We start from the raw sequence: 27,144 nt of genomic DNA on the forward strand, positions 1-27,144 counted from the left end.
AATTCTCCCCAACAATTGTATCTGTCTCACAAACAAACAGGTGGCATTGGGCTGTCTGAGCTTTTCTTGAGCTATGACAAGGAGACAACCTTGAACCTATTAAAAACCAGAAGAGCCTAGCTCAGACCACCAATGATGGTGCGACCTGCCTTTCGCCAAGATGTGGCACCATCATTGAACTGTAATGGTAAACAACCTTTACAACGCACTACCATTACGACACAACTTTTACAACGCAAACCATTACAACGCATTGCGCTGGGGGGGGGCTCTAGGATAGGGAATAGGTTTAATGTACTATCCAACACCTTCCCTACTATCCACGGGGACTGGAGTTGGAATAGTAAATTAAACTATTCACTATCCAGTGCCCCAAAGCAATATGCGTTGTAAAGGCATGCGTTGTAAAAACCGCGTTGTAAAGGCATGCGTGGTAAAAGCATGCGTTGTAACGTCATACATCCAACAGTAATACATAATCGCTGCAAAGACCAGATGGATTCCTGGGGCAAACCCACAACACAGACAGAGAGGTGAGGAAGAGGGGGAAGCAACCAGGTGGACAGACTTCAGTACACTCAGTCTAGGAAAGGAAAGGAAAAATCATTTAAATATCACACCACGCACACTCAGACACACTACCAGAATGAACAAAAGTGTGCTGCAGTCATACTAAAATCCACCACGAGCAGACGTTGCCAATCACCAGCAGCGCAAAGCAAACTGCCCATCACCCAACAAGTCGCAGGGGGTTTCTTTCTTATTTGCTTACATCACCCAACAAGTGTCAGTCTTCGTCTTGCGCTTGGAGGAATCCCGACTTTTTAAGAAGATCAAAGATTGAATGTGTGGTGTTAAAGTTAGCATGCAACCACCTCCACAGTCTTACCCGGGAAGCTAAACCAGTAATGAAGATATTAGAGATGGAAAGAAGACAACACAAATGGTTGGCTTACCTAGTAACGCACTTTTTTGCTCTGGAAATCGTATTTGCACACTACTGCCTATTTGATTTCTGGCATTAGCAAACTGTATCACATTACTGCAGTGTTGTTTAATTTGCAAGGGTTGCCCTTGCACTTTAGGACGGCGGGGAATATTGTCTGCACAGCCTTCTTCAGGGCCAACCTGTTGACTTCGCTCACAAGCTAAAGATCTGAGGCTCCAGAGAGGCTAGGATTTAAGTAGTTCATGGCGCAGGATTTAAGCAGGTCATGGTGTAGAATTTCTTATGTTTCAACGACAGGGCCGGACTGGGAACCGAAACCGGCCCTGGCAAAGTGCTCGGCCGGCCTCCCCCTCCCCCCCAGGGGGGGGATTGGGGTGCGACCGTGCTCTTTGCCAGGGCCGGTTATCCGCCGATTTTGTTACAGGGCCGTTTTTGCAGCTATGCTGCAAAAAACGGCCCTGTAGCAAAAACGGCCCCCTGGGGCCCAAAACCGGCCCCCACCCTTGCGGCCGACCGGGGGATTGCCCGGTGCCCGCAATGGCCAGTCCGGGCCTGTTCAACGACCAGCTTTCTCTAAACATACATTCCCTGCAGCTGCTCCGCATTTGTCAAATTCTCCTCCACCAGATATTTGCCTTGTTCTGGACCTTGTGGCCTTTTTTCAAGCTTTAAAGACATAGCAACTTATTTTGAGTTTGGCGGGTGGTATGCTCGGCCACAAATGTGTCGTAGTACCATCCCCCCAAAGTGACAATCCACCCGCTCTAGGTACAGTCAGGCGAACCACCATTTTTCCGCTGGCGGAAACTTCAGACCAAAGGCTCGCCAGGCATCAATTCTAAGTACCATAAACAGTTCATCCTATTTAGGGTGGATGTTTAGATCTACTTTTTCAAAAAGGTAGCGACTCCTCTGAAGGCATGGATATCTGCACCAAGCCAATGGAAATCTCTAAATATGGCGGGCTGTAGCCCACCAGGGTTGCAGAGTAAAGGCACGCTCTGCCTTGGCGAAACGGAGTAGAGCCTCATCACAGAAAATAACTCCCTTACTTCGTGGAATATATCCTTCTTGCGCTGAAAAGTGTTAATGAATGATTCTTTTCCCCCCTGTTTTTCTCTGTTCATTAGGTTTGCATTATACCCCCTGTTCTTTATGTTCAATCAACATACTCTCATTTGTTACTTTGTTTTTGTACATCCTCATCATTTTGGCCAAGAGGACGATTCATAAATGGCTATGTAAGAGTCTTAGTGCCTAACCTCTCACCAATACAACGCGAACCAGTCACCTCTTGGGAATTTAAAGTGCGGAATGATAGGTAAAGGGATGCCGAGAGCTAGCAGACTTCCGGTCAGGTGAAAAAGAGGCTTGATATGGGCTGACCAGATAGTTGGCGGCTTACCTATTTTATTCTTTTTGTAAATTGATAGTGGAGCTCTGAGCACATTTCGGAGAGGAAGCAAACAACAACATCTCAGTTCACATACTGACTAAAATAAAGTAGTAGGTCTACGGAGCCTGTGTTGTCAGCTGGATTGAAGATAAAGCTTTTTGGATGCAGAGAAAGCCTGCTGTGATGCATCCATCTTGTTAGCCATTTCTTAGTTTGTCAACAGTGGCCCGCTCCATTAGAATCCTTAATGTGCACTGGATAGATTCAGCGTGCATATTTGCTGGCATGTTAATGCTTTCAATAATGCTTGTTTGCAATGTGGATGTACGAGAGGCTGCTGACCTATTTGGGGCATGAAAGGAAACAGTAGTGGAGATGGCCCAGGAGGAGCCAAGCTTTACAGAGCTGTTGAGCAGATTGCAGGAGACACATTGGGGGGTCACTCCACTGACATAGATGTCTACAAACCTGTCATTAGTGTTCTGCATTGAAAAGCATGAGCCGTTGAGGAGAATCGGACATCATGGGTGCCACTGTGGCAGTAAGAACCCCAGCTGTCTATGATGGGAGACTTGGTCCCTTGGTGTGGTCAGATTCTGGGTTGGAGCTCGCTCAGAAGGGGCAGTGGGACCAGGCACCAAGGATGATCGGTAGCCTCACTGGTAGGAAAGCTACCTTGTGCTCAATCCTCTGCCCTCAAACCACGAGCCATCCAGATCTCCAAATTCAACTAAAAAATGCATATGGTGGATCGAGAAGATCTCAAAAATTTCCACTTTTTTTCAATTTACCCACCTAGGTAAAAGTCCTACAGAGCTGCTTGGATACCCAAATGAAACCCTTCATAAAAGAGAACTACCTCCCTGTTGAGTTCCAATCAGGCTTCAGTCAATGACGTGGCACCTAGACTTCAACCTTAGAAAGGGTTGATGAAGCACGTCACATTCTGGTAAAGGGTGACTCCTGACTCCCAATCCTCCCTGACATTTCCGAGATCTTCATTCGGATGAAATCACCAAGAAGGAAAGAGTCTAAATGAAGCACCTCCACATGGCTTCTCGTCTTAATTGGAAAATCATAAGCAAGGCATAAAAATAATCAACTCTCTCCCTAAGCCCACTTTACTCCTTTAAGGGGTTCCCTATGTTCAATCATCTCTTCTACTTTCTTCAGTCCCTATATTGTACCCTTTTTCATAATTATCAGTATGTCGCACCACCTTAATGCTGACAATATCCAGCTCCATCTAAAAAGGTTTCCTGAGAAAGATGACTAACCTGTGACCTGAATTCTTGTGGTATTCAAGCATGGTTGATGTACAATCATGTTAAACTGAACCTGCTTCAAACGTCATCTTGGACAAAAAAACCTTAACCGACAAGCTCTCATCAACGCCGTTGCAAAAGGGGCAGAGTTCCGAATATAAATCCAATATGGGAACTAAACCTTTCACCCTGGCTCTAGATTGGAAATAAGTAGCTCTTCCCTTGTGCTCTCGAGTTTGGGCCATGGTACCTCCAGCCTCATAGGAAGTCCCAAATTGCACCTATCCCGTCTCAAAGCAGACCTACATGCAGCTGCCGGGCTTGCCACAGGCTTAAAAATATTCAATCACATTTTAACAATACCAATCTTATTGAAGTGACTTCCCACAGATGCAAGGAGTATCTTCAAGTCAACTAGCACAACACATTAGGCAAACTACTCTAAAACCCTACATTATCTTTCCCAGAACCTTGTCATTTTTGGGGACAGGTAGGGGAAACATCATCTTCAGGACCATAGCATCCTTCTTGAAAAGGCCACAAGACAAAACCTTGAAAGTAATCCTTCTCAGGAAGTATACCCACCATTAGTACATCTTCAGTCTATTAAACATATAAAAGAGTGAAAGATCCTTGTGTTTCAGTGAAACCTCCTCCTATAAATGGCCCTGTGAATGCCCATGATGGGGTCAATTGGTGTAATGCCCGAAATCTCATTTTCCCACAGAGTGGCTACTGCAAATATTCTTGTAAATATTATTTCATGTAGTTACGGATACTCTTTTCTGCCCCCAATACGATTTAATGCTGTATATTTTGGCCCCATGAAATTAATCCTATGTGAATATTCTGTATGCCTTAAAAGGTTTCGTTAAACTGCTCTATGTAATGCAGTCTGCCACCCACACGTTGTATGCCCATTACATGGGACTATTAATAAAGAAAATAAATGACGTGCAAGGTATATAGTTAAAACACATGGTATTGTGAGAAGACTACGGTGTATTGTCCATTTTTAGCAATACTCATACATTTAGGCAGGTCAATTAAACATTGTTTGCATATGCTGGAAGCGCCAGTCTCGCAAAATTAGAGCTTTCACTAATAGGTAACAAACAATCCCTGCGTAAAGTCTAAATCTCAGCAAAATTAAAGAAATAAATATGATGTTTTTCTGAAAAGGTTGAAAAACTCTTTTGGAAAAACAACAAGTCCATCTCTCAGACCTGTCCTGAAAATTGAGCCAGGACAGAATGTCTTACCCCCTACCAGATCGCTCCTAGTACGTAAACAGCTATGCAGACTCCTGGCCGCCCTACAAGACAAGCAAACACTGTGCTTGGTTCCACTCTGGAAACTGAGTAAAGCATTTTCAATTTTTCCAAGGAAAGGAAACGTGAAGTTGACTCATGTGCCAATCTGGCACAGAGCGAATAGAACAACTCCTCTCGCTAGTTAGTACACGACCCATACACAAACTTTTAATAAATTCTACCATTGAGCTTCAGGAGCAGTACCGCTCACCAGCCTATGGCCCCTTCCTAACTCATGGTGAGCACTTTCCTAGGAACTCTACTTCTGAGCTGAAAGAGTAGTCCTTCAAAGCCCCAGGGATGGACAGGATACCCCAAAATACCTTTTTGATAAAGTGACCATCTAGGGAGCTCCCCGACCAATAGAGGCAAATACAATGTTCGCCTCCATATCCAATACTTCAAGAATTTATCCTCTACTGCTCTGGCTTTCTTTGGGCCATGTGCTCAAGTTATGGAACTCTGTATCCAGGTCTTTAAATGGAAAAATAGAAATGCAGGTAACCTATACCAGAGAACCTACTTGATTCTGAGAAGTGCAGGCACTCTCCCTCTTAACATAAAGAAGTGCAAGTATACTCAGTACCTGAGAGTACTGGTCCATTTAAAGAACTGTCTTTATTTGTATCCACAAAAGTAGCTAAAATCTTCCCACCAGTTTCAGCCTTCCCCGAAAAAACTTCCTTCTTGAAAAATACCCCAATTGTCTTTCAAGCGGCCCATACCTCTCCGATGTTCTTTGAGAAATTATACTTCCAAGATGGACTCAGAAACTATATTTGATCCCCCAGATCACTGATCTTGGAGGCTGTTTGAAATATGCTTACAGAAGATCTGGTAAGTTTTGTTTGTAGAAGTAGTGAAAGGATAAACTCTGGAAGAGGGTAGAGTGCTGAACCCAATTTTTATTTTATTCATGAAGTTTTATATAGCGTGATCAATTCTGGTATCAGAGCGCTGTACAGAGAGTATACAAAGAAGAGCACATAGGATCTCGGGGGGGGGATCCCCAACATCACCATTTCTAGTAACTGGGAGTTAAAATGCAGTATACATAAGGTGGTTATGAGGAGAAACTCAACGATTAACACAACTGATATGGACATTGAATAACCGATAGAATGGCAAAACAAGGGTAGCATTAAAGAGAAATGTTGGCAGGCGCAGGATTGAAGTTGGGGAGGTTAAAAGAGGTGTCTCCTTAGTGGGGAAGTAAGTTATTCAAAAATGACATTTTTTTCAATTTTATGAAGAGGGTTGTTAAAGGGTTTGTCCTGACCCTCGGAGGAAGAGAGTTCCACATTTTTGGGGCAATTCCAGAGACGGCTCGCTTGTGGGTTTTCTTTTTGTTGAATTTTTGTGGCTTCAGCTGTAAGGAGCTTGTGCTACGAGAAGGTCTATTCCCACCAGATAGAACCAGATAGCATGGAGTGTAGTTGTAAAGAGCTTTGTATGTAATGCAAGCACTTTTAAGATGAAGCCTTGCTTCGTAGGGTAGCCAGTTCAATATAATGAGAGACAGGGGGGATATGATCACTTTTTTTTTGCGCCTGCAACGAGCTTAGCAGCCACATTCATGGTAGCCTTTATAGGTGCTAGTTTTATTTTCAGTAGGTCCCCGAGGGTGGCACTCCCATAGTATACTTTGGAGAACACAAGTGCTTGAACTGCTGTTTTGAGATCTGCAGTAAGAAGGAAAGGTTTTATTTACCTTACTACATGGAGTTGGTGATTGGCTACTCTGGAGGAGGCCCTGGTGTTGTTTTACAGCAGAGGTTTTTATCCAGGATAAATAAATGATATAACATGGTTATAGGACCACTATGTGTAGTGCCCTTTTGTAAGCACCTGAAAAGAAATTTAGTGCACCAGGTGTGGGTCACTCATGTATGTACAACAATGAGACAGGTATGCAGAGAGGCAGGGCTGGCAAAGGACCTTCACTGGTGGATCCATTATCAGCAGGTTCACTGGTGTGTGTGTCTGCACAGAATGTGTTGTGAGAGAATAATATACATGTGTTATGATTTTTTTTTTGAGCACTGAACAGCAGCACCGATATCTAGGTCCTGAAGAAAGCTGCAACACCTCTGCTGAGGGTTATAGGCTGAAACACGTCGACCTTTTTCTTTCTTTTTTTTTTTAGCAAGGTACCTCTGTATTGCACATCTGCAAGTACTTTGACTAGAGGGATAGACAATTGTTGCAGAGCGGATGTGGCTAATTATAGGGCTAGTCTGTCTCCCTGGCAAGTATGAATTGACAAACAGTGAAAGTTGGAGGGTGCACAACTGTAGAGGTTGATATGTTAAAGCAAAAAGATTTCAAAGTTCTGGGTGCTCTCACAGGGTGGTGTTATCCGTCTGAACACCTATGAATATCAGTAAAGTTGTGTATGCGGAGAACCGCAAGTACATCCCCAAGGAGGCACACCAATGTAGATCACAAAACTGTGGTTCAAGGTTCAGTTGAAAGTGATATTTATTTTCTTCAGTTCACTTTTCTCATATTTTCATTCTTGGTCTGATATTAACAACATATCAGAAGACAACGTAAACTCGTTATTATCAACATATGAACTTTTAGCTCCAATGCATTTCGGGCGGAGGTGCCCTTGGTCACGGAGAGTTCACAGTTACAAGTAGCGCGAAAAACGCTATCTGCCGGTCATCCGCTCGCTGTCGGAGTCGGAGACAGCGAGCGGATGACCGGCAGATAGCGTTTTTCGCGCTACTTGTAACTATGAACTCTCCGTGACCAAGGGCACCTCCGCCCGAAATGCATTGGAGCTAAAAGTTCATATGTTGATAATAACGAGTTTACGTTGTCTTCCGATATGTTGTTAATATCAGACCAAGAATGAAAATATGAGAAAAGTGAACTGAAGAAAATAAATATCACTTTCAACTGAACCTTGAACCACAGTTTTGTGATCTACATTGGTGTGCCTCCTTGGGGATGTACTTGAACTTCCCTGGCAAGTATGTCATGTTGACAGTATGGTAGACATGCCGACCTATTTCTGACACTAAAAGTGGGTTTAATCACTTCCGCAGTGCTCTTTTTTTTAATCCTGGCCCGGGGACGCACTAATAAAGATATTTACGAGCCATGTAGCTAGTTTTAATCATCACTTTCACTTGCTCTGCTGCCATCGCCACCACTAGCTCATCAATTAGGTATTTATTATACCTCTCTTTCAAAATAAATCCCTAAGCTCCTTCCTCTCAGTGAGGAGTTTTTAGTTGGTACTGTGACTAGGCATCATGGTACAAGGATGTACCCAATGTTGAAGCATGCCACCTATGCTGGGTGAGAGACCCCGTCCACTAGCTATGACAGCAGTATTGATAGACCCAGGGGTTTCTTTTGTGGTTCATATGTTGAGTAGGGGAGTAAACCCTTGCAGGTCTTTTGACCTCCCCTAGCCCTCCTGTGGGATCCAGGAAAGAGAAGAACCATGTTAATGCAGTACCAGAGAGACCCATCCAGAAGTTTACGAGGTTCATGAGAATATCGTGTTTGACCGTGTCAAACACAGCAGAAAGATCAAATAGGATTAGTAAGCAGGATCAGTTCTTAACGAGTAACCGTACAGCGTCGTCGACAATGTGGGCCATGGCAGTTTCTGTACTATGTCCCGGTCTGAAGCCAGATTGGCATGGGTGGGGGAGGGGGGGGGGGGGGGGAGTTGGAATTGCTTGATGGGACTGCAGAGTTGCTGATGATCCCGTTTACCCAATAGCTTGGCTAAATTTGGGATACTTAGGATCAGACTGGGTTGTGTAAATACCACCCAACTCTTAATTTTCACCTCTGCATAAACGGGTTTCCGTTCGGAAAACACTGGCCCACTCGTAATTGTTGATTTCAAAATGTCTGCGAAGTTTACAGGCGCTCTGATACTTAAGACCTAGCTCGACACAATGTAAAAATTCTCAATAAGAAAGATATTTGGGAGAAAAGCTTGGGAGGAGGAGGACCGGTGTTTGTTTTCACCCATATATTTTTTAATGTGGATGAAAACAAATTGCTTTGCCTCACTGCACGTGTTGGCCTCGCTCAGTGTCAATGCATTATGGGGCTCGTGTGGCAAGGAGACGTGGAACTACTGCACGTGGCCTCGAGCGAGCCGAGTTCTCAGCCTGATTGTTTGTGTGACCTTGGGCACAGAAAGAGAAAGGATGTTTATCTCGCGGCTCTCTTCTGTAAACAGGACCACACCCCCCAACCACATTCACTGCCTATCTCTTTCTCCCAGCCCCGGGCTTTCTCAGCTTCCTTGTAATTTCCAGACTTGTGCAACGCGCCTTCCCGCCCTCCTCCGCTCCGGACAGTGACGTGAGACGTCGCGCCACCGGCAGTCACGGGGCCGGTGAGTCACACTTCGCCCTGAATGGAAGCGCTGCTTAGTCTGGGCATAGCTTCGCCATGAGTCGACGGTGGGGGCGGAGACGGGGAAGGGCAGGCGGCTGGAGAACTGGCCAAGAAAGAGAGAGCTCAAAGGAGAAAGGGAGGGGAGAGATAAAGCAGAAAAGGATATGGAAAGAGGGGGAGGGGTGTAGGAAATGTATAGATAAAAGAAGACACATGAAGGATATAGGTGGAAGCAACCGAGGGGATGGAAAGTATTAAAGTATCAGGGAGGGGAAGAGAAGGGATAAGAGACGGATCTGAGATGTAGCAGATGAAAGATGAGAGAACGCAAGGTGGCATGGAGAGGTAGGTGAATGTAAAGGAAAGTGCAGGTAGGGAGGAGGAAAAAAAGAGAATAATGGATTCTAGGTGGGACCCCCCAGGACAGAGAAACAGGCAACGAACGGACTGCAGTGAATGTTGCGCCCAATATGCCCCTTTCCTTCTGAATGTGCCACCAGGTGAGCGGCGCTCGACCTAAGACTGAACGGGCTTGGAATGGAAAGTAGTGACCACACAGCAGAGCTATACCCAGGCACATTGGAATTACGCCATGTTGTAGCAGCTACTTTTCCAGCACAGCCACTGATTTGCCACATAATTTATCACCCTGCATAATCTGCAGATTTTATTTTTAAAAAAACTAAATGTGTCTACTCAGATGCTCAAAAGTTAGTAAAAGCGTGGGGGCACGTTGCAGCGCAGTGAAAGCTGCTTTGTAAAAGTTGTCTGGTCCCCTTTCTATTGGTCGAGTGGAAAACTGGTACTCATGAGGTGAAATATGGGCCCAGACAGTGTTACCCTATGTAAAAATGACAAAATAAGGTCGTAAAACGATCACAAAATGTGCTGCATTGCGCCGCATAATGTAATTTATTCCTGTATAATTTAGTCAATTATGCCGCATAATTTGTTCATCCCCTGCCGCATAATTCAAGCGGCTCTGGCTGGCTATACCTCAAAGTGCAAGAATCTCACAGGCTGAATGAAAAAAGTTATCGGCGAGTTGCGTGATCTCACGCGCGCTTCCTCCAGACAGCGGAGCTATCTCTCGGGTCACAGAGCTGTCACGGAGTTCCCTCGTACAACGGCTACTGAGGAACATCCCACAGCTTCCTACGCGCAACGAGGAAGTGCTGCGCATCACGAGGCTCCGTCTCGCGCCCCTCACACAGTCTCCGTGATTCGGCTTCCTCCTGTCAAAGCGTCTCGCATCCCTGACCCACAGCCTCTTTCTTTGCAGGTCCCTCCTCCATTCCCTACGTGTCCCTTTATCCTTTCGTCTTTAACATTCACCTTGACGCCACGCAGTTACGTCGTCTTTCTCCCACGTTTCTTGTTCTCCTCCTCTCTGAACGTTCCTCATCGTAGCCATGTGTCTATTCCTGTCCCCTCCTCTTCCATTCAACTCCCTAGGTTCGCTCTAGGCTTTTTACAGCATTTGGGTCTGTAGTCGTAGTTTTTCTGATCTTCCACTTTCTAGCGCTATGTTATTTCAGTTTCTTTGCACTATATTTACGCAGTGTACCTGTCATTCCCTTTATGATGGTGATTCTATATTTTACTTTTGATTCCCTCTTTACCCATTATCTGTGTTTAAATGGTATCGTCGCCCTCTCAGCTCTCCAACTCTCTTGGTCTTGCCTCTCCAGTTTCCTCCCCCTTTACCTAAGCCTCTCCTCCCCACACCCCCTGAGTGTTTCATGAGCCCGCACGTGCCGTGAACGCGCACTCCCCTTGTAGGGAAATCCGTGACGATAACACACGTAAGAGCGCAGGGGGGTGTCCGCGCTACTTCGAGTGCATGATGGAACCCCGCTTCTCCCTTCCCCACTAGGGGCCGGCAGTTAAAATCGCACCACTGCGAAGGGCACCCTAACCCGAATCAGCATAGCTGCATGACATTGGATGAACCTACCCCACACCCAAAACACGCATGACCCAAGATCTATCAACCTTCGAGGGTGGTTAGGCACATTACAAATTGTCAGCTGCCAAGTTAGACACCATAAATCAACCCCGACGATTCACCACAACGTTTTGCATTATGGGACTGGTAGTTTCAGTTTAAAGTGCCGGCCTTTAAATCCCGGCATTAGAGCGCTGTGGTGGGTGTAAAGTCCTTATTGTCTCGTGGTGTTTACAGCTATCTTTTCGTTCCAGCACATGTCGCACAAATCTTCCCCAAAAGTTGTTCTAATGTCTTGGAAATAGTAAAACAGTACATCATTTTATTTGATACACATGGGGGTGCTCGCGACGAGGTTCCAGCACATACAGCAGCAGGTGCAACATCACCACGGATTTTCGGGCCCCTGAAACCCAGCCGGGGTTTGACAATCCAACCAGTGGACGGGCGGCGGAAAGGAGTGGGGTAGTCATTTTTGTACATACACCAGTGCCCGTGGTACGTAAAGTGCCCATATGTGCGGCAGCGGCCCCAATTGGGAGTTCGTATAACTTTGTGCCAGTCTTAGTAGTTGCGCCCTGTGTGTGTTTTCCGCTTCTCAGAAGTGCCTGCACCTGCAGTGAGAAATGTAAAGCGCCTGCCATTGACAATCAGTGCTGCCCGGTACGCGGTAAGTGTATACCGGCACTTCGCCCGTACCTGGTTCGTCGGCGTCCAAGACAGAGTGCTTCTTGGCGCTTGTGCACCTCGCGCCAACCTGCCGCCCACCACAGGACTGGCTTTGACATTAATATGGGTACGCAGGCTTGCTGGCGTCGCTTGTGAGTGTCTTGATGCCGCTACCAGCCTGGCACATAGGATGGCCCTGTGAATGTGACACCCACTTTGTGACCGTGTCCCAGCACCTCATTGCTCGCGCGGTAACAGGGGTACTAGTGTCGTACAACCCTGGCATCGAGGCCAGCTTCCACCTGAACGTAACTCTGCCCCCTTACCTGGTGCCATCTCTCCCATTGTCAAGTCCAGCAGAAGCAGCAGGGCGGCTCCTAGTCCTAAAATCTGCATGTTGGTGCCCGCTCTGTGCCAGTCCTCCACGCTGGGGTTCTCTTGCCCGACGACGCCTGTGCCCCCCCTACCAGCGCCTCGATCCCAGCCGCGCTGCGTGGGCTTCCAAAGAATGAATGAACTTTCCCTGGGCACGCTGTTCTAGTTCACCACCCCTAGTGGGCTGGCTCGCCAGGGAGGGGGCGGCAGCGGTGCCCGCCCCCTCCCTGACATCACCCCTTGGATCGGGGTCTGCGCCGGTAGGGGTGGGGCCGCGGGAAACCCAATACCCCGGCAACCAGACAGAACACAAGCCTGTCCGGGCTGAGGCGTCACCGGAGGAAGGAGGGCGCGACAGCGACTGCACAGGAAGCCGGAGTTTACAGACTCGGGACAGAGGCCGCCTCTGTGCAGGGCTTCCTCGCTGTTGCGGTGTTCATGGGACATTTGGTCCAAGCTTCCAGGCCCAAAATGCAACTTTCTTTACACAAAAAAGACGATGAGGCTTGAAGGTGACACGGGTCACTTTGACTCTTTCAAAGTCGCAAAGTGACACATGTCACCTTCAGCCTCACCTCTTTTTTGGATCAAAATAATGTTGCACTTTGGGCCTGGAAGTTTCACTTTAACGTTTGTTATAAAGTGCACCTATTTTTGACACAGTAAATGATAACTGATTGACAGTATTGAGTACAGTGCCTGGAATCCACTCATAATGAGATTCACGGATAAAGGGCATGGCACAAAAGTTAGTTAAAAAAAAAATGAAGTGTATTCTAAAGTTGAAAAAATAAATAATAAAACATACATAATGAGGCTGAGCTAAAAAATCGATTGCGTCCATCTCAGTTTGAAAAACAGACTCATTTAAACTCTAAAATAAATTAACTCAAGGGGCTCTAGTGGGGGATAGTGCGCTTTACAAATACACATAACAAATAAAGTCTTCTTGGCAGCAGTGCTTAATTTGCAAAAAAAACAGTGCCTGGGTCCTGTCAGGAGACCATGGCAGCTTGTACCACATATTCCGCCTGCCATGCTGCCAATTATATTAACAACACAAGTACTAACATTCAGACTACTACAAGTGTGGCAGATCAGACTATTTCAGGCCCCCAAAGTTCTAAGAATGGCTTGTACAGCAGGTAATACTGATTTTGAATGTATATTGAGCTAAGAATGAACTGTTGTTGGGGTCATCTCTAAATTTGGCAGATAGCACCACCTTGTGGCAGACTGTCACATGCCCGGTGATGACAATTAAGTGCTCATGCTGAGCACCGGAAACCACCGGCTCAAATTAAGCACTGCAGCAGCTAACTACACATAGACAATTTATGACCGATCGGTGGCTTGTTAATAGATGTTTACATTAATTTGGGTCCAATCTACAAATACCCACAGAGCCTGACCTCTTACTTGCCAACACTATGAGAGAGAATACCAGATGTCCACACAAACAAACGTTTTTGTTGTTGCAGTTTTATATAGCAAACTCGACCCAAAGGTATTGGAGCACTTTATGAGCACCAGTTACATTACGCAATAATACATTCATTTTTTGTAGGCTCAGGAAGATTAAGTGATTTGCCCAGAATGACAGGATGTTGAGCCAAACCCGTTTTCCCAGTTTTAAAGTCAGAGTTACTTCGCCACATCCTCTCCCAGGTCTCTACTGTTCTGGAACACATTTCTAAATTACCTAAAACAGGTAACCTCTCTCACTTTCTATCGATAAAAGCTGAAGACCGTTCTATTTGGTTAATTAGAAATGTAGGAATAGCACCAAGTGAGTTCTTTCGAAATGCAGTCAGTTTGATTCACATATGTTTTTTTAGGGTTTCTAGTGAAATATCTTGTATTTAATATATATATTAGAAGGTAACTTTTATCTGTCCCTATCACAAACTACTGTGTTCATTCGCTTTTGTGTAGAACTTTTTTTTAACTTCCCCTGGCTGCGCGCATTTACAATACTTCTACTAAATATGTTCACACTATTTAAGCCCCATTCACTGTCAAGATGAGATCTCTTCCCATGGAAAACGTAGACAGCTTACAACAGTATGCTGGAATGCTTGATTTTTATTACTTTGTTGTATAAAGCAGATGTTGTACCCTTAGAACATTTGTGGCATTTCCTATTCATGCCTCAGTACTTTTCTTTGCACTTTGTAGGCCTTATCAGATAGATTTTTTCAACGTAATCTATTTGGTCATTATAATCAAATTCTAAATGTTGGAATAAACATTGCACATTAAAAATAAAGTTAATATACAAGAGCTATGTTACATGGTACTACTAAACAGGCAGCCACAAGTGCAGTTACCTTGCAGACAACAGGGTCATGATTTGAATGTTGCAGCAGGTGCAGTGGCACCGGGGTCAAAAGCTCGAGGGACCCCACTAAACTCAGATTATTGCTAAAATGTAAAACTTAACAGGCAGTCACACATGTAAGTTACTTTACAGACAACAGGGTCATGATTTCAATGATATAGCAGGTGCTGTGAAACCAGGACCAAAAGCTCCGGGCACCCAACTAAACACCGGTTATTACTGTATTTTTCAATGAAAAAGGCAGTCACAAGTGCAGTTACCTTGCAGTTAAAAGGTGCTTGATTTAAATGGTGTAACAGGTGCAGTGGCACTGAATCAAAAATTGTCATAGCTCTACTGAATACCAAATATTGCTATATTTTACTACTAAAAAGCAAATCACAAGTGCAGTTATCTTGAAGTCAACATGGTCATTATTTGAATGGTGCAGCAGGCGCAGTGGCACAAGGCCCAAACCTTGTAAGAACTCCTCTAAGCATCTAATATTGCTATAGTTTACAACTAAACAGGCAGCCACAAATGAAGTTATCTTGCAGTCAACATGGTCATTATTTGAATGGTGCAGCAGGCGCAGTGGCACAAGGCCCAAACGTTGTAAGAACTCCTCTAAGCATCTAATATTGCTATAGTTTACAACTAAACAGGCAGTCACAAGTGCAATTATCTAGCACACTTTGGGGTAATATTTTCAATAGTTCAGCAGGTGCAGTGGCACCAGGAGCAAAAGTTCCAGGCACCCCACTAAACACCAATTACTACTGCATTTTACAACAAAAAATGCAGTCACAAGTGCAGTTATCTAACAAGCGCTAGGGTCATGATTTCAATAGGGCAGAAGGTGCATTGGCAACAGGACCAAAAACTCCATGCAACTCACTAAACACCTAATATTGCTATATTTTATTCCTAAACAGGCAACCACAAGTTCAGTTTATTTTTATTTATTTATTTATTTAATGCGATTTTCTATAGCGCGAACATTACCCGAAGTTGTCAGAATGCTTTACAAAAAAGCCAGTTGCGATACATAAGGATTTAGGATTACATGAGTTACATAAAAGATACAAACAAGAAAAAAATTTGCAAATGTACAAGTTGTAAAGTCACACAGGGAAGAGATACAAATAGAAAAAATTGCAAATGTACAAGTTGTAAAGTCACTCAAGGAAGAAATACAAATGGATAAACTCAAAGAATCACATATGAATGGTAGTGAGTACAAAGGTCCACTACATACACTAGTGGTCAGAGTTATCGCTATATACATATATATACAAACAGTAGATTGTCTCAGGATTCCATTTTACCCACGATTAGGCTTGGACAAGTATGCATCACATATTTACAGAGGGAAAAGAGAAACAAAAACGAACAATAAATAAATAAATAAATAAATAAAAAGAGGTAGAGAGCGGTATGTGGGGGAGAAGAGTCGGAGGCTGAGATTGGTGAGAGGAGAGAGGGGGACCTGAGGGGGGAAGAGATAAGGCAGTCCAGCGTAAGAGAAATGTATGAAGGTCAGCTGGATGGAATCCAAGGGACCAAAGGAAAGGACAAGAATCAACAAAATGGCGGACCAGGGTCGTGGGCATTGATGGAAACCATCTCAACATGGCAAGATGCACCCAGGGCAAGAGCGACAACAGGAGAGGGTCCCAAAATGCCGGGGCCCACACTGGAGAATCCCCTTTCCCAGCACCACTAATTTAAGGGGTAATTTCTCCATATTCCACTCTGAAAACAAAGGTACATCTGCTGTGAAAAGAGAAAGTCGCAAACGTGGAATTTCCATTGACAAACCAGGGAGGTGCAGTTTTCACAGTGACGGGTTTGTGAATGGGAATGCAGTTTGTGATGCGATCTACGTACGCAACACACATTGTCCATTCACAGGGGATCATGAAACAAGCTACCTAATGATTATTAATTTGGAAGGTCACAGTTTACGGCACTCTGTGATTGACTGCCAGTACAAGGACGGAGGCCTGCAGGGCACAACAGATCTCCATCCCTGCCTTTCCTTTCCAAAACGGGAAACATTTATTAAGAACAGTTTATGTCCATTAAAGGTGCAAGTATGCTTTTTAAAGAAATGTTTTGTAGGACATGGGGTGGGGGAGGCAGTGATCGTCTGAACTATTGCCTGCTCTCCCACACAGGCCACCATCATGATTAGCTAAGGGGAAGGATTACTGGGGTGACACCTAACCATTCGCAAATCCGTTGCCACCCCAAGTAGGGGGCCAGTGACTTATCAGTGGTTTGCACCTACAATTGTAGTCACAAACTATCGATACATTCCTTTTATGTGAGAAATAGCAGCCCCACTCCCATCCAAATTTGTGATCTAGAAAGATTCTCCTGCCAAAAATGTTGAGTTAGAACTAATTTTATTAGTAGTGGTTTGCATGTCCCGAGGGTGGTAGGCCGGGTGGGACATTAAAAAAAAATGCAATTAAAAGAACTTACCTGCAATGCTTACTCCTCCTCAATGGTCTTTTATCCTCGAGGCAGGCCGGCTACAATCTCCCAAGCCAATCCTGGTGCTGCTCTCCAGCATGAGAGCAGTGACAGGATTGGTGGGAGCAGCCTCTATCAGCGCTCAGAAGAGCACTGGGGGTTTTAAGACAACTGGGTTAGAGAGGTTTAAAGTGTGTATGTGTGGCTTGCAGCCACAAGACGGTTAGCCAAAAAGACATGCACACTTTAAACTGAGAGCGCCCTGCTCTCTCTGCTGCACCAGTCAGCAGTAGCCCCGCCCCGTCCTGACGCTCTGTTCGGAATGGGGTGAAAAAAATTAAAATGATAATGAATTAACTTCATTGCCATTTTATTTTTCTCTCTGGGGCATTTCAGGGGGGCAACGCTTCTCCACTCAAATGGAGCCGCCCCCTGATTATGACTTATAAAAGGGCTTTCATACATTAGGAAAAACTCTTTGCGGTCTCAAATCCTGTAATTTTGCAGATTCGCGGGTTTGTGATGGATTCAGTTTGTACATCTGGCCTTAAGTCCACATGAATAATCAGGGGTAGAAACTACTTTTAGAAAATCACTTCATACCACTTAGTTCACAAACGTGTCACTTAAAAGCACAGATATCTTTGTGAATTCACCCCTCTGTGGTTTACCCTTCCCTGTGCGAAGGTACTGGTGGAGACCCGGGTTAGAAGGCTTGTGGAAGGTGAGCGACAGGATGTACCAAGCCACCTGCTGTGTGTACCGTTCAAAGAGTTGAAAGGCCAAAGTGCAGATCTCACTTAACCCTCTCTGTCTGCTCATGAGCTATGCCAGATTGTAAATCGAAGGCGTTTTCATTAGGTTCTGCTGCCTGCTACTGGGCCATGAAATAATAATCTTTTTATACCCTTTGTCTTCCCGGCTTCTGGCTTTTTGCGGGATGCATGTCGCTGCTTTCTTTTTTATTTCTGTAATTTTTTAAAATTGAAAATAGCAGTCTTTTTAACACGGTTACCTTGATTTCAATGGTGCAGCAGGTGCAGTAGCACCGGGCCCACAAATGTCAGAACTCCTCTAAACACTTAATATTGCTATATTTGATCACTAAACAGGCAGTCACAATTGCAGTTATGTTGCAGTTAAAATGGACTTGATTTGAACGGTATGGAATGTGCGGTGGCCCTGGGGCCAAAAGCTCCTGGAACCCCCACTAAACCCAAATTATTTCTTCATTTTTACTACTAAACAAGACAGTCACAAGTGCATTTATCTTGCAGGCAATAGGTTCATGATTTGAATGGTGCAGCAGGTGCAGTAGCACAAGGAGCAAAAACTCAAGGCACCTGACTAAACACCTAATCTATACTACTATTATAAAGAGAGAACTGTGTCCTTTGAGCCAGGTAAACTCAAAAAGTATACCACCAATCCAAACATCCAATGCATCTTTGAAAACGTCAGGGCAAGCAGAAGGACATAGGCTATATAAAAACAAAATATATATGTTAGAAGGTAAACTTAATTTTTAAGGGAAAGTAGTCCCTTAGAAGTAGCGCCAGCTAACGACGTGCGTGCTGATGCGTGCTGACATCACGGGGAGCACGGAAGCCGGAAGCAACACCCTGCGAGGAGCGGACAGGAGAAAGGAAGCAACACCCTCCAAGGTCCGGAGCGCGGAGAGGAGCGTCGACATGCCATGGGAGCGCAGACTAAGAGCGGACAGGAGAGTCAGCAGAAGCGGCCAGGACCAAGAAAACGAGCGCGGAGAAACAGCGGAAGCGACACCCTCCAAGGTCCGGAGCGAGTAGAGGAGCGTCGACATGCCCAGGGGAGCGCAGAGTAAGAGCGGACAGGAGAGTCGGCAGAAGCGGCCAGGACCAAGAAAACGAGCGCAGAGAACCAGCGGACACGAGCGTGGGCAGAAGCGGCCAGGACCAACAAAACGGGTGCAAGGAAACACTGTAAGTACGCTATGCTGCTCCCGGCCGCTCTGCTGCCCCTCTCCTGCTGCGATGCTGCACCCAGCCCCCTTCTGCCCCGGGCAACGCCGGGGCGGGCTACTAGTATTGCTATATTTTACTACTATACAGGCAGTCACAAGTGCAGTTATGTTGCAGACAACAGGGTCATAGTTTGAATGGTGCAGCAGGTGCAGTGGGACCAGGCCCAAAAGTGGCCAGAACTCCTCTAAAGCCTGATATTGTTATATGTTTTACTACTACACTGTAGTTAAAATGGCTTGATTTGAATGGTGCAGCAGGTGCAGTGACACTGGGGCCAAAGGCTCCAGGGACCCCTCTAAACACCAAATATTGCTACATTTAAGTACTTAATGAGCAGTTACAAGTGCAGTTACCTTGCAGTCACTAGAGTCATGATTTCAGTTGTGCAGCATGTGCAGTGACACCGGGGCCAAAGCTCTGGGAACCCCTCTAAACACCAAATATTGCTATATTTTACTCCGAAACAGGCAGTCACAAGTGCAGTTACCTTACAAGCAAAAGGGTCATGGTTTGAATAGTGCAGCATGTGCAGTGGAATAGGGGCCAAAGGTTTTCATAACTCATATAAACACCAAATATTGCTATATTTTACTACTAAACAGACAGTCACAAATGCAGTTATCTTGCAGGCATTACAGGCTTGATTTGAATGGTGCAGCAGGTGCAGTGGCACCATGCCCAAACATTTTCAGAACTCCTCTAAACACACACTATTGCTATTACATTAAATCAAATCAAATATCACTTTATTTGGTTTTGTTATAAAACCATAAAAGCACAAGTTAAAAGCATCATAAAAACATTTGCATTACATACACAACTGCTTCTATTTCATCACAAACCGTAATAAGAAGATGGGACTAAGCATGGGCGAATTTTGCGAATTCCCGATCTGCGAATTTGTGGATTTGCGAATTCGCGATCCGCAAAATTCGCGAATTTGTGCGAATTTGCGGATTTTAGTTTTTTGCGTGTTCGCGGGGATTTTTGCGTGTTCGCGGGGTGTTTTGCGTGTTCGCGGGGCTTTTTGCGTCTTCGCGAGCCGCTTGCATAGCGAAGTTACCCATGCAGTCGTTTATGGGAGAGGGAGAGAGAGATAGGATAGAAAGAGAGAGAAAGAGAGGGAAAGAGAGAGGGAGAGAGGGAACGAGAGAAAGAAAGAGAGGCCGGATCTCTGAAGGGCCAGATTCCTGAGTTGCTCCTACAGAACATACAGCTTTTTATTTTTAGCAAAATGCATATGAAAATTGTGCTGTAAAGGTCTCTTTTAGTTTAACCCCTCCTGACAACTCAAAATGGGTGTATTTGCCATCCTCTCCCTTCTCCCTGTTTTTTTATATCTGTAAGTGCTTCCTGATGAGGTTTAATTCCTTGGACAGGTGCCTAGTTGCCTACTTGTAACTATTCTTTGACCCTGCTTCAAGGGTCAGAGCAGGGTCAGAGAATAGTTGCAAGTAGGCAACGAGGCGCCAGGAAGCAATTAGCAGCAGGTGTCCAAGTTGAAGTTAATTTGTTTGTAACTCTTTTGTAAAAGGTTACAAAGAAATTAGGTTCAACTTTTGCACCTGCTGCTGTAACCCTTGCTTGGCTGAAAATTCGTCCCCGCTGATTCGCGGATTTTACCACGATTTCGCGAGATTCGCGGATAGCGAAATCGTGGAAAATCCGCAAATTCGCCCGCGAAACGAATTTTACGCCCACCCTTAGATGGGACACACTTTCATATTTACAGGAAAAACATGTTTTGTCACCTTATAATATGATTAATTTAAACAAGTCCATTACAGTTCATATCCTGTAGTTTATGCTGTTAACAGCATCCACAGAATGTGATGTCACGCCTTACTTACATCACAATATGTTTTCCCTACATTGAACTTATGAATCTCATTACATTTTTCAAGTAGGAAACCATCACACTGATACATAATTCCCTATCCATTCATTGTAAGAACATAAGGGCATCATTTCACTGTCTCAGGCCATTCTTTTTTAAAAATGGTATTAAAAATCTTTTCCTCTGGTTAACATAAAATTTACAGAAAAAGGTGACGTGGATAGTTGATTGTCTTGATGCATCATCACATGGACAGGGTTTCAGATCGTGCAACCAGTCATTAGTTTCATAAAATGTAACTAGTCTAAACACTATGCCCAATCGGAACCGGGTCAGCAGCATACGATCGTAGCTCCCCCAAAGTTGGGATAAGCAAGGGTGCATTCCTGGGTCTATTTGTAGCACATAGTTCATCATGACTGTTTGTTTCCCTCTCTCTTGGGACCATCTTTTATCTTCCAGGTATAACATATATTCCTTTTTTAATTGTTTTCTGGAGATAGAATTCATATTTCGGGATCTTCAAAATATTCCGGATGCCCAATGTCACTTGTGACGGCCCTAATGTGGCTCAGCCATGGGATGTGTGCCGCCCTCTCCATTTTCATGCAGTCCATGATAACACTGCGGTTAAAAATCGCTTCATTTGTCACCCAAAGCTTGTGCCACAATAAAAGTGGATAAGTCCTGATAGTATGTTCTATATGTGACAAAGCCAATTCAAGGTGGCAGGTGAAATTGGCAGTGGAGCTAGGTATCGCCAAAAGATATTTTAGAAACACGTTCTCACATTGTTGTAAACTCTTAGCGTTTGCTAGGCCCCAGATGCCAGCCCCGTACACTGCCGTCTAAATGCATTTAGCTTTATATATAGAGATCATCTCTGGGATTGGCTTACTGCCCAGTTTACCTGCAAAACTTGTAACCCCCCCAGTTGCCCTCAGCATCATTTGTTTTCTAGCCTGAATAGCATTCCTCCATTTTCCTGTACTCGCAAAGACTATACCCAAGTTCGAAAAGCTATTAATGCACTAGATTTTCTGTTTGTTAATAAAAAACGACTTTTTTTTTAAATGGTGTTCTTTCCACATACCATACTAAAAGTTTTCTTAATATTCACCCTAAGGCCACTGTCCTGCATATATTCCACGAACTGTGTAAGTGTTCTTTGTAGGCCATTTTGTGTCCTGGACATTAAAACTGCGTCATTCGCATATAATAAAATAGGTATGGGACAACTTTCAATTACTGGGTGGTCATTTGGGTGCCCAGCCAGATGTTTACCAACACTATTTATATAAAGAGTGAAAAGGAATGGGGCGAGTACGCACCCTTGTCTCACTCCTTTGATTATTAAACATTTTTGGAGCATTCCCCCTGTTTCCCATACCTAACTCTTGCACCTGCATCCCTATACAACTCTTTTAGGAACAACAAAATGCTTGATTCAACACCCATATTCAATAAAATGTCCCACAATGTTTCATGTACTACACAATCAAATGCTGAACTAAGGTCAACAAATGTCAGAAATATATTACCACTTTTTGCTACGGTGTACTTATCAATGATCAGACTCAAATTCAGACCTTGTTCCACTGTCCCAAGGCCTGCTCGAAAGCCATATTGTAATTTTGTTAATACACAAATTTCATCGGCCCAGAGTTGTATTTTATTCAAAATTACCCTCCCAACCACTTTCAGAAGGGAGTCAAGCAGGGAGATGGGACGGTAACATGTCGGTTCATTCTGATCACCTTTTTTAAAAATTGGTATGATTATTGAGTCAGTCCAAGTGGTAATATAACCCTTTTGCATACAATTCGTGAGGACATTCATTAAAGCGAGCCCATAGGTCAATATTATGCTTAAAAATGTCGACTGGTATGCCATCCGGGCCGGGCGCTTTGCCAGACGCACTATCTGCTGTCGCTTTTGTTACTTTATCCAAATTCAAAATAATGTCGAGGGGAAATATCTTGTGTTACGTTCTCCATTCATGTGTCACATCCCTTATTTCTCCCCTTACTTCACCTTCCCCCTCCTCCATATCTACACTATCTTCATCCCCTGCTCTATCATTATAGAGACCACTAAAATACTGTACCCACCTATCCTCTTCGATTGCCACATCACTTATATCTGTTTCTCTCGTGGATAAAAAAAGGTGCATTAACTATGTTCCAGAACCCTATATTATATTTATTTTCACTAGCCTTGCACAGGTACTGCCATGCCTCTGTTCTTAATTCCAGTTTTCTCCTCTTTTGCGCTTGTTTATACGTATGCGTAGCCTGTTTGATGTCTGCCAGCACTTTTGGTTTGCTTTACAAAGCTCTCTTAAGGTTTTTATGGCCTTGCTGCATTCCTTGTCGAACCATACCTTTTCCTTCCTAATGTGTTCTTTCCCCTTAACGGTCACAAATAGCATCCACCTGATTTTATTTGATATTTTTAGGAAAGCTTCTATGACATCTTCACCCTTCTTATCCAATTCTAGGCAGGTGGAAAAATCCATTTCCTGTTCCTTGATGAGTTGAACCAGGAAAGGCTGGGGTTCAACCTTGCTCCATTTTAGCGAGTATCCATTAAGGCTAGCAAGTGTTATATCAGTGCCATATTTATCCCCTGCACTGCAGGTCCTGGGTATACCAAGCACAGCATTGAGGTTAATACTTAATGGGTAATGGTCACTATATAGCATACTATGTGTCTTAAACATAGATACCTTACCAACTAGTTTGCTGGACGTCAAGACAAAATCAATTGTTGAATTGCAGCCCCTCCCGTTATAGGTGGGCTCAAATTCCACCATCGTGGTGCACATGTCATTAGAGTACCCTAAATCAAATTGTAATATAATTTCATTCAATTTCTCCCCTAATGCGCATGCGCAAAATGTGGTGTTATTTCCCCTTTCTTTTCACCCATGCCACAGATGTTATTATGCCTACAACAAAGATTTCCTTGTGAATAAAACAAGATGGAATAAAAAAGCAAGCATTTCTAAAGTACAATTTTCGTATCGTTTTTACTGGTGAAACCTTAATACAAGGACTTTAAAGGAGCCCGGGGGACACTTCTCACTATTTGAGCAGTGCTACCTTCACATTTGTTACGCTCCCAGTCAGAGGGCGATACTCCGGAGCACCTAACAGACTTTGACATTTTCAGTAACAACGCAGTGAGTCCAATAATACCCTATTGGTACTATGATAAAACTGACATAGGGTGCAATTGAAATCCTCACCCCAAATAAAATACACTTCCCCTTTTAATGTTTTCAGTTTTTTACTTAATTCCCTCTGTAATTTCACTAAGACGCCCAGCGTCTTATTCCGAGGAATATTATTGTAAAAGTTAATCAACACCAGACATCTACCCGTAGTTATATAAAGTTCTATAATCTGATAATATTCAATTTTACAGTCTGATTTTATTTTTTGTATGCCAAGGGTACTTGAAATATAAGTACATAATCCACCCTTATTGCATTCCTGCACACTCCAAAATGCCGGGGTATGGAAGGTCCGATAACCTGGCATATGGGTTTCAGCAACCACCCAGGTTTCCTGAAAGCAAACAATGGGATACTCTGCTATGAACTGTAGCCAGTATTGATCTGCCATTTTGCTAGATAATCCTGCAATGTTCTAGAACATTATACCCAACTTTGAACAATTAGATGTTGGCTGACTATCTTCCTCCAGAAGCATTATATTTTCCATTATTGCGGGATGTATATTCTCTGGATCAACTTCTTTTACCACGGACCCTGGGACTATTTCCTGATCTCCTATATAATTTGAATTAATCCTACCAGAGTGCACATATTCCATATGTGATCTATTGGAACACCCCATCGCCCGTTTGGGAGCCCCGTACAGTCAGTCAATGTCTTCCAAATTTGTCAGGGGTTCGAATCTGTTAAACAACTGTACTGTATTCCAATTCTGCCTGTCGTTACATGCCCCCCTCCTCAAGGGACCATGTTCTTGTTGATTTTGGCCCCAATAGAAAAAGCCTAGCGGAAGAATGCTAAGATCATCACTTCCCAAATAATTTCTTCCAGCGCTGACCAGGATAGCATGTATCAACCTTGGATCGCTAAGCGCCAGTACAATACAGTCACCTCTTGTGGCTTTCGGGCCCCTTCCCACCCAGGCAACCCACCTGACCATCTAAAAATTTTCAAATATTGCACCTGTCAAACCAGGTTTATTTCCCACCCAGTGTAAAGTTGTATTACAAACTGTTTGCCAACTTTCATTTTCCCCATGTACTACCTGCGGTACATTGGCAATTACAACTACATAGGGGGAAGCAGCAGGCGGCAAATCTAGGTACATACTTTTCTCATTTAATCGTGGGGAAGTTAGCCCTGGTCTACATTCCTCTTTAGTTTGCGTAGTTCCCTTGTGGTTGCCCCTGCTCATGGATAGTGGTTTATCTGCAGGATACCACACTACATCCTCTATCATCATTAGGCACTGATGTTCGTTCAACATTACCTTCTGGGCCATTAATTTGTTTCCCCCTACTATTTTCCCTGTCCACATTAATAATTCTAGTCTCACCCTGCTTAACACTACCACTATGTGCTGTTGCCTTATCTCCCATATTACACTCAATTTTTTCCATCTTGGCTAAAAGTTTCTTGAGAATGCTCATTACATTGTCTTTGAACTCACCCATCTCTTTCCTTAATGTCACAAGTTCATTTTTCTGATCTCCTGTAGGATTTTGGCATGGCGTTTTTCTTATTACTGCAGCCATTTTACCATCCAATTTTTTCGCCCCCCTAACTATAGCCTTCTTCTTTCTGGTAGGTGGGGTGCTGTTAATCACCGGGCTTTCTACAGGGTTTTTCTGTCGCTTAGGGGGTGGCTGGTTTTCAAGGTCTAAATTGCACACCTCTACACCCTCTGAGATGGACAGTACACACCCATTTGCATTTACTGTGGGATTAGACACCTCATTATTTGATGTCACCATTTTTGTGTGTTTTTCGGGCTCTTCAATATTAACTACAAGCGCACTCAGCCGCCCTTGCGTGACACTTTTCTCCACTGAGCTTATTTTCTCCTCGATCTCCCCCATTGCTCTAGTGAGGTTAATTTTCAGCGACTGTTGCCCACCCATGCCCGCACTCGTTTTGCTAATAGATTCAGCCTTTCTTTTGCCCATTTTCCTGGCCGTTAATTCTCCCCCTTTATTTTCAAATCTATAATGTACTTTATTCTTTATTCTAGGTCAAGGGAAGGTAGGTTTACAAATCAGTGAATGTGCTAACCGTTCTATAGTGCTAACCGTTCTATAGTCCAACGAGCTATATTTTAGGTTTAAAGCATTTTTATTAAGACAAAACATAGGAGGTAAGGACACATGGGGAGTAGAGTTACATACATTCAGGTGATGAGCTGAGTGTAAATCTACGAGCGCGATGGTGGACAAAGCTACTGTAAAAGAAGGAAAAACAATGGCAAAAGGATCAAAGCTGAATACAGTCTACACCATTCAGCAGACTAGAAAAGGAAAGATAATAATGCAATAAACCAACCCACCAGCCCCCCGAACCCCTCCCTCCAAACACCCCAACTCACCCCAACCCCCACCCACCTCCCCCCCGTCCAATACTCGGCTATAACGCAACCTGCCCGCCCGCCACACCCCCCTCCCCGTGAGCCCAGATCTTGTGTCCCGTTAGTCAGGTGAAAGCACCGGTGGTGTCAATCTTAGAAGTCTGAGGTACCTCGAGCAGGTGAGTTCCCTAAATTCTGTAGATAAAAGCGCATGTAAAGGTTGCCATAGCTCATCAAATTGGTCCACTTCTCCCGCCACCATAAGCGATAATTTCTCCATACCCAGCACATGCCAAAGCCTGTGCAGCCAACCTGTGATGGAGGGGACCGTGGCGGTACGCCAGTGGATCAAAATGTTCTGAATCGCTGAACCCAGCGCTATCGCAATTTGCCTGCCCCTGCGGGACTTCAGCGGGTACATCAGGCCATTCGGGAGGCCCAGCAATACGTACGCCGGGAAGCGTGGCAATTCAATTTCAAAATGAACATCAATCTCGTCGAGAACCTCCCTCCAGTAAGCTTCTAGCAAGGGACAGTCCCAAAGTATATGTGTAAGGGTCCCCACCCGACCACAACCCCTCCAGCATTCCTTCTCGATATGCCTATTCATCTCGTGTAGCCTCTCCGGG

The 27,144-nt window shown here is 44.4% G+C and overlaps 1 protein-coding gene across 1 annotated transcript in view; it reads right to left on the minus strand.

The window, feature by feature from the left end:
* The window catches only part of TNFRSF12A (TNF receptor superfamily member 12A), a 33,999-nt gene extending 21,571 nt beyond the window's left edge, over window positions 1-12,428 (minus strand). The window contains exon 1 of the mRNA XM_086932067.1: window positions 12,244-12,428. Within this exon, the coding sequence (XP_086788193.1) occupies window positions 12,244-12,313 (70 nt within the window). The 5' untranslated portion in view covers window positions 12,314-12,428. The remainder of the gene's footprint in view (window positions 1-12,243) is intronic.
* Between the last annotated feature and the right edge of the window lie 14,716 nt (window positions 12,429-27,144).

Source organism: Lissotriton vulgaris, chromosome 7 (genome assembly GCF_964263255.1).
Source record: "Lissotriton vulgaris chromosome 7, aLisVul1.2, whole genome shotgun sequence".
Classification (NCBI taxonomy): Eukaryota; Metazoa; Chordata; class Amphibia; order Caudata; family Salamandridae; genus Lissotriton; species Lissotriton vulgaris.